Below are 11,756 nucleotides of genomic sequence, written 5' to 3'. Positions count from 1 at the left end.
CATCGCAACTCCACCGTTCGCTCTTAACGCTGGTGTCATGATATCATGGCGAAGCAACGTGTAGTTGGGAAATCTGCACTTCATGGACGGAGTCAAAAAAGTTTCATTCAGAAGAAAAGCAGTGATGTGTTCTTCTTGTAGGAGTTCTTGGAAAAGAGTTTTATTCTTGGTGATTGAACGAATATTTAGAAACTGAAAGCTAATATCCATGACGACCAAGGTATAAACCGATATTTCGAGTGGTATAGTATGGAAATGAACGTAATTGTTTGAGTAAGTTGCATACAGGGCTACACGAAAAGTGGCTTTAGCGGCAAGAGTGAGTTGCTAAAGGTTGTGTGGACGATGGAAAGGATGAATATTCTGCAGTGTTAATGTGAGAAATTCTAAGAGTTTACCAACGGTGACTGGATCATTTACTGAAGTTTCTGTGTTGGTGGAGGTAGACTGAGTACGTAATGGAACTACTGATTCGGGGTGTGTTTGGTCTGGGGATGGTTTGCGTTTACATTTATAACTATAGGTAGGGTGGCGCTCCGCGCACGCAGAACATTGAGGTGGAAGGTTCATATTACGGCAAACACGAGTTAAATGGGGGCCAGAGCAATACCCCAACGCGATGTTTACGATCGAGAGGGTTCAAGGCGATGTTTGCGCTTGTAAATGAAGGCACCATGGGTAAGCAGATGGTCGATCGTCTCTTGAGATATGGTTAGAACTCGCACCATGTAAGTAGGCCCAGTGTTATTACGAATGCGAATAATTTTATTAATGGTATGCCCATCGTTGCGCAATTCCTCGTGTATTTTATCATCAGAATATGATGGATCGACTCCCCTGATGACTACAGATAACATCGGGGAACGTTTTGGAGGAGGTGGTACCTTACGAAGAGCAGCGTTCAAGAAGACAAGTGTAGCATTTTTTCCGAAAATCTCGAACGAGGTTTTATTACGGACTGTAGATAGGAAGTTAGCATCAGATGATTTGAAGATAAATCCATTGCGGGTTTTTACAACTTCAGTGAGTGGAATGTCTTGTAGGTATTTTCGAAGTTGAAGGATGATGAATTTTTCATTGGTGAATTTAGCGTCAAAGTTTTGAAGCAAAAAGCAGTGAGGTGAAGAAGAAACAGGATGAACAGATGTTGATGATCGGCGAGCTGTCGGTGAAACGTCGGCTTCCATGTCAGATGATTCTGAAACATCGATATGGTGTTTCTTAGCAGGAGGCTAATTTTTGACTCTATCAGAGTAACTGGGTTGGCTCCGTGGAGATCGAGATCGAGATCAAGAACCAGCTGATGTAGTGGAGGCGGTCGAGCGTTCAGAAGCTCGTCTTTGCCTCTCAGCATAGTCCTTCCGCTTCTCCACCTTCGTGGAGATAGCAGGGGGGCTAACGAAGACGGGTGGTAAGCCTCCATGTCGACTTTCAAAAGATGCTCCACTGCCTGAGCCTGGGTCTGCCATCGTAAATAACGAACTATTGTCACGAGACCTGAACTATACTCGAGAGGATGGATGATGATATGTGTTGATGAGTAGGTGGGACAACCCGTTCGGATAGTTGTCCAGGGGGAGCAGGTCCCCTGCCTCGATCTGCAGAACCGGCTGCCCTTGGCTTGATAAGCCTGACAGACAGTTCGCGCAAAAGAGACAGGGAAAAAGCTCAGGATCAGGAAAAGGAAGGATATTTACAAAACTCGTCACTGTTCTCTCAGTGGCACTTCAGAGCAAGCTCTGGGAAAGTATCGCCGTTACACGTTTTTTTAGGCTAGCCATGGGCTAGCAACCTCTAAGAGGGCTACACCCTCTTTTAGAGAAGGGAGTTGATAGGATGACGATGGTAGTGAAGGATTGGTTGTTGGGCTATGGGCTGTGTTATTTATTTATTAAACTTTATTATTATCTTCATCATTCTGGTGGAAAGGTCTTTATGGTCTTTACGATCATAAACATATTTGCGGTTTTCCTGGAACATAAACAAGGTATAGACATGAGCGTAAATACAACAGGGTTTATCATACAGAAATATGTGTAGAAACACATTCATATATAATCACAATCACATACACATTGACAGAATAGAAAACATAGTCATATTCAGTTAGCGTAGAAAACATAATATAACGAGTGTGAGAAATTTAATACAATAGACAAAAAGCAAAGAAAGAGAAATATAAGGCATGATGAAAATGAGTGATGAGGTGAAGTGCAGTTGACGCCACAACACAACATAATTTTGTTAGAAAGACGAATGAGGTTATCTTCTGCCTAGGGGTAGCTCTAGGCTAATGAAGAGGTGGTGAACCATGTTAGTGAGATGGAATCACAGTGCATAGGATGGGAAAAGATGGGGAAGATGGACATGCAAACGTTAGTTTTCGAGGATCTGTAGATCGAGATGGTCTGGAAGGACTGTGTAACAATAAAGTGTAAAGAGAAGATGAAGTGGAGTATTATGGTAGCGTGCAGGTGATGAGTGAAATGCAAGATGATGCATAGTTGCAAACAGAAGAGGATGGTGATGAGTGTAGCGTTGAGTGATGAATTTTAAGCGGAGACTTTCAAGATGGTAGCGGAGTGTAGGAAATGATATTAATTAATATAAATCACGGGTTGGGCTGGGGAGAAAATGCGGAATGCATGACTTTCTAAAATGGATAGTTTCTGGTAGTATGAGGAAGGAGCGAAGATCCATGCCGGAAAACCATATGTGAGAATGGGTCGAAGGAAAGCTTTGTATGTGTTGAGTCCCCAGATGGTGCCGGTGAGGCATTTAAGGAAATTTAGGCGGTTATAGGCTTTAGTTTTAACATGCGTAAGATGAGGCTTCCAAGTTAAATGATGGTCGAAAATGATACCTAAGTATGTAACGGTTCGTGTGGGAATGATGGGCGTATTATGAACCTGAAGCGACAGAAGAGATGGAATCCGGTGGACTTTAGTGCGTTTACGGGGTGGTATGAATATAATTGCTTGAGTTTTTGTGGCGTTAATCTTGAGTCTCCATTTAGAACACCAGTGCGTGAAACGATCGATGGCTATTTGGAGTGAGAGTTTGATATCTTGAATAGTTTTGCCAAGAGCAAGAAAGGCTGTATCATCTGCATATTAAAACAGGTGTGTAATATGCCATTACAGTCTAATGAGATTATGTTTTTAATAGGAGGGTGCCCGAAATTTTTTGCACCGACTGTACCTGACGTTTAACAAAAAATTTCTGGCTGTTCATATAATTCGTAATATTGTTCGTTATTCTATTTCAAATTAACATGGAAAACTGTAAAAAAAATTATTGGGAATTATAGTTTTGGGAATCAATATCTTTATTTATATTTTAAATTAGTTATAAGTTTTGTATATGGATGTGTAAATGGATTATTACAATTCTTACGGTGTCAGTGCTATCTGAAAACATAGGTCCACTATTGGACGGAACTCTTCAGATTAAATAACCAATCTAAAATTCGACAGAATTTTCAGGACCACCCTTCACCTCTCTTTAGATACCTAGGTCCCTCTAAAAAACTAGTTTAATCCAGATTTTACCAAATTTTATTTGTTTCAAAGCCCCACCGCCAAAAATGCTTTGTTTTGATTGGATGATAAACCCACGCTATGATATTAGGGCGCAATTATTTCCATTCCATGCCGGGAAGTGTTACTGAAGACACTAGATTATGATCGTCTAGCTTAAAAAGTCGAAAAGGAGCTAGAAAAGCTGCAAACAAGGTAATATTTGGGATTTTATTAACATGTACAATCACTGGAAGTCTTGAGGAGCCATGAACTATTAAATTTCATAGTAAAACTGGACTAAAAAAGCTGAAATAGTTAGTGCAATATAGTGACGCCATGATTGCATCCACGCTATGGACGCCATGGACGCTATGGACGCCATGATCGCTATGGACAGGATTCCGAAGTAGTGTGATTTCCGTTTTCCTTTTCCTAAAACCGGTTCTGAAGATCAGTGTTTTCCCCTGATATTTTTCACCTTCCAATTTTCCTGCTAATTGAGGGTTACAAGACCTGTCCATTATCGATTTGTTTATGTAGGTAGCGAGTGATTTCTTTTTTTTTTAACATACATGGCGGCATTTAATTTTGTTGTAGTTAGTATAGTAATCATAATGCACGTGTAAATTTACAGTAAGGGCTCCTATCTGACTCCCAAATTGGGAGTACGGCTTCCAGCGGGATGAGTTGAACATGTAGTTTGCTCCGGGTTCCTGCCTCTTCAGGGCAGGGGTCCTATTGTTAGCTAATACTTCGATACGTCCCCTCGGGGCATTGATTAAACTCTTAAGAATGTGATTCAGTGAATACAAGGGCCAGTTGGCCTTGTTTCTTTCTTCCCCTTTCCTTTCGAGCCGATTTAAAATGGTAAAATATGAATGTTTTCTGTGTATATTTATTAGTATAACATGTATTAATGATAGTGATGATTGGTGTGTATTGGCATGATGTGTCTTTTAGTTTGAGTAGTATGTGTATATTTGTAATGTAGTATCAGTGGTAGTGGTAGTTAAGCGATGAAAGAGTGTGTGAGATAATTAAATATGGACAGTGTAGTATTTACTATGCGATAAATTGTTTATTATTCCGTCATTAAGTGAACTCATACACAATATTTAAAAGTGAACGTAATATAGTACAATAATTCCGTGTACAAGGTCACATTCAGTTGTTCAAGGGCTGATTATATCGTCGCTAGCCCCTAGTGTCAAAAGTCAGTACTAACCGCCATTCGCATGTCGATATTCTTAGTGATTTAGTTTCCGTGAAATTGACCTTTCTTTTCGAAATAAAATCTAGAAGGTATAATTCACAGCCTATATGGATGTACAGTTAGGTCAAGTGACCCAAAATTAATATATCCTGAAAATTTCAACATTCTGCTTAGTCTAGAAATCGAAATATTTAAGTAAATAAACAATACGTATTTTTTTAACAGAAGTCTGGCGATATGATGCTAGTTCTTCGCTTTGAAATTATATTAAATGTTCATTTCTTTCTTTGTGGCTGCAGAATAATTTCATTGTTGCTGCAGAATTTCATAAACAATTAATATTATCGCAGATAATTCTATTTTCAGTGAACATACGTAGGATTTTTTTTTCGATCTTAATAAAGCTACCAGGTATTACATGGTATTGTGTGTGTGGTGAAAGAGTCTTGAGTTCGAGTGAGGTTGTCGTGCGGTGATCGGAATGGGAAATGTTTGTAGTGATTATAGATTTTAAAGTGTTATGATGAAATGTGTATATGAGCTGGGCGTAGATAGAGGAGACAGGGTGTTTGTAAAATATAGCGTCGTAGTGAATGAAAAAAATGATGATATGAATATAATATGAATATTAATACGAATATGAATATGAAAGTATATGAATATTGTAGTAAATGAATATAGAAGATAGGACACCCATATAGTTAAATATATAGTAGCCCAGTGAGTACTTCGCCGCGTGTTGATATATAGATATTGAATAGATACGTGTAGCTACAAACATCTCAGGTTCTGACCCCTGCACCATAATATCACGCGGACCGGAGGGCGATATATAGTCGGACTATGGTAATACTTTGTAGTTTAATGTGTTATAGTAATAATCAACCATTGTAATACCATCTGATAGAATGGGTAGCATCATATAATCGCTGACTAGACATATTGAATAATAAATTATGAAAAGACAGTAGTAGTTATAAAACAGGGCTGTAGTGAATTATATTTTCTGGTCGGTTTTATATAAAAAATAGAATATCCTGCTCTGTGAGATTTTTTTTTCTTCACGTCACCTACTCGGGCTAGCTTACAATGTTCATGGAGGCGACAGCTCTGACAGGGTTACAGAATTAAAACAATTAGTTATTGAAATTTATTTACCGTACCCGGGCATCGTCCCCTCCCCCCTTGAATATTCTCGTTTTCTTTTCTTAGTTTCCAAACTAGATAGTGATGGAAATTAATCGATGCCTCAGAATTTAGCGCATTCTGCGAAGGGGAGCTATCGGTGAAGTTTGGTAATAGAAATCACCGATCCGAAATTCAGTTTATTTAATTTTTTTTATTTTGGCAAATCACTAGTTAGGGATATCTTAGCTAATATTTTTACTCTAGTTTCATTACTGTCCTAGAACCTTCTTAGTTCTTCTAAGGGGTCGAATATTTTTTTCTTACTTAGAGATTTCAAAATTGGTCACGCAGTTACCTGGTCCCTTCCCCCTCTCCTTTTATCCTGCTGGTCTGGGCCGGATACGGGGCTCGGATTTCAATCTTACAAACACACTCCTGTGGGATTGGGATCTGATGGACACAGAACTTGCATGCTTGGCAGCAGGGCCTCCCTCCTAGTTTACGTATTTAAGTAAACTACCCTCTTTCGGCATATGTGAATATTTTTGGCTATGAGTTGTTATATATTTAAATTCGATCACTCTTCTGTGTAGTGAGTAGTACTTTAATCTTTCTCCTTTCGTTGGCGCCGCTTTCTCTCTTTTGTCTCTTTCTTCCTTCTTACTTCGAGATTTTTTTTTAATTTCAACCTTCCCCCCCCCCCCCGATTTTGAACTTGTTGCTTACGATTTATTTAACGTAAAACTCTGATCTGAAATTAGCAGCTGAGACGTTGCAAGACACGATTCATGGATAAAGTAGATAGTGATTTTGTCCTCCATCACATTTTGAACTATCGCCGAAATGAATAAAGACTCCATATTTGACGACACTTCAATTACGTTCTTTCACCGTCGTCCCTTTAAGTTTTTTTTAATCCGTTGGTCACTTTCCTTTCTGTTTTGGTTTTCGATTACCTTGTAGTTGATCTAGGCCCAGAAATTGTATTTTGATTTATCTATTTATATCTTTAGGAATGTTCTGTGTTACGTGCCTGCCTCACAAAGTTTTTTTTCATTATTTAAGCACGAATTGATTATATAAAAGTTAAAATTTATAGACGCGCGGTATCAGGTGAAAAAATCAATTTTCTTTTTCATATGTAATGTCGGAAGTCATTTCTTTTCTTGTACTTCCAACCCTTTCAAAAATTATTGTTGGGGTGATTAATTTAAATGTGTGCGCATTTATAATATATATATATAGAGAGAGAAATGAATACGTCGAAATGTATATGTACTTAGTATGTGAATATGATTTTAAAGTAAAAGTATGATATTAAATGTATTATATGAATATATGTAAGAGCGCTCGTGTCTGTCCCCCCAAACGTGTATTGGTTGCTATAGTTTACCAGTAAGTTTTCCGACAAATATAAGAATGTAGATTTTGTCAAGAATACCGCCGTGCACTCAAGTAATTTTCCTTTTCTTCTGAATCGATGTAAATGATAAACTCTGTAATTATGTAATGGCATGTATTGAAAAGTAACGGCAGGTCTAAAAGATCAATATGACTCATTATAGAGACTCATATAAGTTCTAATACATCTAAAAGTTTTTTTTTTCTTTTTTCTTTCCTCTTTGTCCAATTTTTTTTAAAGTGAAATAAGTGTCTTCTTTGCGTATGTCGCAAATCATAATTTTGCTTTAGCATGCCTAAGATATGATACATGTAATTATTTTTTCTTTTTCTTTCCATATGTCAATATGATTGAATATATAAAAATTTACTAAAATATAACACTATGTACTCTATTAATATATAACCAAGAACTTGTGCTTTTAATATTTTCTTCATAATTATTTGTTTTCTCTTTTCTTTTCATTATGAATGTAATAAACTATTTGTACCCTTGTAGCTAGTTGATTTTCCTTTAAACATATATACACTGTCCTGAGTGAGTGAGCGTGTGAATGCATGATAGATTTAATTTAAGTAATTTTAGTGATATCATTTGTCATATTAACATCTGTAATATATGTGTCATGTTTTAATAGATGTGTTAAGGTAAATAACCTAGGTCATGAAGGACCGCTACTAATGGTTTAAATCGGCTCTAGGAGTGAAACAAAAATAGCAGGATGAATCTAAATACGACATCTTTCTTCCAGGAAGTTGAAATTCTTATTGATACGATACATAAATTTATATTGAGTTTATAAGTCTGATTTTTTTTCCTCTTGGCTAATTCATATGTGTGGTCGATCCTAAAGAACAGAGTTCGGATGCTGGATGGTTATCAATTACCGGTTGGAATAACAGTACAAAGAATGATTTCACCTTTCTCGTTTCCAGGTCTAGGTCTGGGCAATCCCACGGTCGTGGTGCCTGGAGCTAGGTCTGGGTGGAATGAGGGAACATGTGTCTATTCCGAAGCATTCCAAAATTGATTAGTCGTTAATAACATTTAGAATGATTCATCTTTCAACGACTTTCCCGACCTTTTACTATATTTCCGGAATTATCCAGTAATCTGTTTCTTATTAAAATACCCTATTTCTTTTCTTTATTCTTTTCCTACCTCCTTCTTTTACCCTTCTACCTTCTTCTCTTTCTTTTCTATTTCTAAATGAAAGAAAACGGAGTCATGATTGAGAGTAGTCGCTCTTGGCACGGTCAATAAGTTGTTTAGATGAGTTTTTTTCGGGAGTCCGATATGGAATAATTAACAATAACAAAAAGTTTATTGGAATTTACTTTACTGAAAATAATCAAGATTTCAATTAGTAGGTGATGTTTCGTAATCGCCCTCGTTAAAGAGAATTAATTTTAGCGACTCTCTCCTCTACATTGCTCTTTTCTTCGTTTTGTGTTTTTTTTTTTCGTTTTCTTTCACTCCACACGTGGCGATTAGATATGGAAGGTCGGCAACAAACAGGATGTACAATAATGGGGAAAGAGCAGAACCTTGAGGAACACCGCACATGAGGAAAATTGGATGTGATAGCTGTTCGTTAATGGCAATGTAAGAGTTGCGACAGACGAGAAAATGATAAATGACGCGCATATATGACATCGGAATTTGAAATTTAATGAGTTTATAAATTAACGCTATATGCCAAACCTTGTCGAAAGCTTTTTCAAGATCGGAAAGTACAAGACAAGATGGTTGAATAGAGTTGTAATGATTGTTATGAGGTTGTGAGACGAAGTAACTGATCGTTAATAGTGAAGGAGGGACGGAAACCAGCTTGATGAGTCGGTAGGAGTTGACGGTCTAGGAAATAGGGATGTAGGCGTTTCACAAGAATGCGCTCGAATATTTTGCTGAAAATAGATATTAACTGAATAGGTCGGTAAGAAGAAATATCAGACGGTTGTTTAGCTGGTTTGGGAAACATGAGGGTCGTTGATACTTTCCAGTCTGTAGGAAAAAAAAACTGTGCGTAATATGAACGTATAAATAAGTGCCAGAAGAGTGAGTAGTATAGCGGGGCTTTCTTTAATATGCTGATAAGTGATGGAGTCGAAGCCTGGTGAGGTATTGCGTCTGTGCTGGATGACAGATGTGATTTCTGATACTGTGATGGGATTGGTAAGAGCATGATTGGGAAGTGTATGAGAGGAATGAGGTTGAAGTGAAGGACAGTTAAGATCAACTTGATCTACTGGATGATTGTTGCGTCTGGTATCTGATTCTGAGGGTGTGAAAATAGTTTGGAGATAGTCCGCAAATTCATTGGCTTTTTCGGTGTTGGAATGCAATGGTGTATTGTTCAAAAGAATCGGATATGGAGTCTTTGAGTGTTTGCCACAGAGGGCATTGAACTGTTTCCAGTAGTGTGTAGGATGAGCTGTATCGGATAGGTGATTAAAAGTTTTAACCCAGTGGCGCATTTTGTAAGCAGAAACATAGTTATGGACCGTGCGTTGAAGTTGGTGATGAAGTCTTAGAGCTTCTGGATTTCTGGTGCGAAGAAATTCGCGATAAGACTGACGTGATCGACGGACTAAGGCTAGATATTGTGTTTTTAGTTTTGGGCAATATGGGATTGATTCAGATTGAGGGATATAAAGTGCAGATGCCTGTTGAATGGAAGTGGTTATGAGAGCAACCTGTTGTGTAAGTTCTTCTGGTGAGGTAGGAGGTTCGGAATCGACCAAGGCATTTTCAAGATAGGAACGATATTGAGGACAGTCGGCTTTGTCGTAACGGAATGATAGGAGTGATGAAAGTAAGGATTGTGCAGCAGCAAGACCAGAATGATATATGAACTTGATTGGTGCATGGTCACTGCCGATTAAGGCCAGCACATCTATAGTGCAACGATTAATGATGGTATTTGAAACAATTGCTGTATCGGGAGAGGTATTGCTGATAGGTCGAGTACAGCGAGGAATATTGAGAATAGTGCCTGCAGTATGGACTGTGATAAAGTCAGTAAAGGAAGTTTGGTCGGCGTGTGAACGACTATCAAAATTGACATCGGCCAGAATAATGAAGTGGTTATAAGTATTTGAAATGTGTGAGAAGAAGTCATGAGGTATAGGGAGGCCGGGGCGCACATAGATGGTAGCAAGAGTGAGAGCGATATTACGAAAATATAATGTGGTGATGGCATATTCTGGAAGATGCAAGATAGGACATTTGTGTGATCGAAACGGGAGGGTGTGTTGAAAACCTATGGCAGCTCCACTATTGGCTCTGAGGGCTGGTATATGACTGTCGTGGCGAAGTAAAGTGTACCGAGAAATAGGACAAGATGAAGAGGGTTTAAGAAAAGTTTCGTTAAGGAGGAAAGCTGTGACGTTTTCTTCTAGCAAGAGTGTTTCGAAGACCACTTTGTGCTTAAGAAGAGAGCGAATGTTGAGAAACAGAATAATGATATCCATGATGATTACGTTTATACAGATGTTTCAAGTCGAGTTGTGTGGAAGTGGACCTAGTTATTTGAATAAGTGGCGTATAATGAGACATGAAACGTAGATTTCGCAGCAGCTATGATTTGTTGAAGGGCGTGCTGACGTTGAAAAGGATGAATATTTTGTAGAGTTAGAGCTAAAAATTCAAGAAGTTTGCTAACCGGGACGGGATCGTTAACTGAGTTGTCAGTGGAAGTAGATGACTCGACAGTTTTCAGAGGAACAACAAGTTCAGGGCGGGACTCCTGAGCGGGAGGTTTGCCTTTGCACTTATAGCTATAAGCTGGGTGTTGATCAGTGCAAGTTGGACATTTTGGAGGCTGTGCCATATTAGGACAAACTCGAGTCTGATGAGGTCCGGAGCAAAAGCCGCAAACGGTCGGATTTGGACAGGGTGATGTGTGATGTGAATTATATTGCTGACATTTTTCACATCGTAGCGGCAAAGGTGTAGAAGACCTGGAGGGCTCAACACGATGTTTCCGTTTATAAATATCTGCTCCATGGGTGAGCAAATTGTCAATAGTGTCCTGGGAGGATGTAAGAATACGCACCATATAGGTGGCACCAGCATTGCTTCTGATTCGAATAGCTTTCTGGATAGTATGCCCTTCATACTTAAGTTCCTCTTGAACCTCCTCATCGGTGTAAGAGGGGTCGACTCCACGAATAACAACCGAAAGAAGTGGAAATCGCTTTGGTGGAGGCGCTTGTTTACGTTTGGTGGAGCTGAGGAATGTAATCGTAGCCTGCTTGCCAAAGATCTCAAATGAGGCTTTATTTCGAATGAGGATGGCAAAATTAGGATCTGATGATTTTAATATAATGCCATTACGTGATTTGACTACTTGGGACAAAGGAGCACTCGGTAAGTACTTGTGAAGTTGAATAGTCACGGATTTCTCGTTGGAGTAATTAGTATCAAAGTTTTGCAGTAGAAATGAGTAAAGTATCAGATGAGTTGGTGAGGAATATGGAAGATGAGATGA

The 11,756-nt window shown here is 38.6% G+C and overlaps 1 protein-coding gene across 1 annotated transcript; it reads right to left on the bottom strand.

Annotated features, from left to right (window-relative positions):
- Positions 1–9,225: 9,225 nt before the first annotated feature.
- On the bottom strand, positions 9,226–10,737 carry LOC145687434 (uncharacterized). The gene has a single exon (XM_081760885.1). The coding sequence runs from the start codon at positions 10,735–10,737 to the stop codon at positions 9,226–9,228; it is 1,512 nt and encodes a 503-aa protein (XP_081617011.1).
- Positions 10,738–11,756: the final 1,019 nt, after the last annotated feature.

The sequence above is a fragment of the Thermobia domestica genome, chromosome 6 (assembly GCF_964235325.1).
Source record: "Thermobia domestica chromosome 6, izTheDome1.hap1.1, whole genome shotgun sequence".
Classification (NCBI taxonomy): domain Eukaryota; kingdom Metazoa; phylum Arthropoda; class Insecta; order Zygentoma; family Lepismatidae; genus Thermobia; species Thermobia domestica.
The sequence above is the reverse complement of the archived record's forward strand: the minus strand, read 5'-3'. Positions and strand labels throughout refer to the sequence as shown.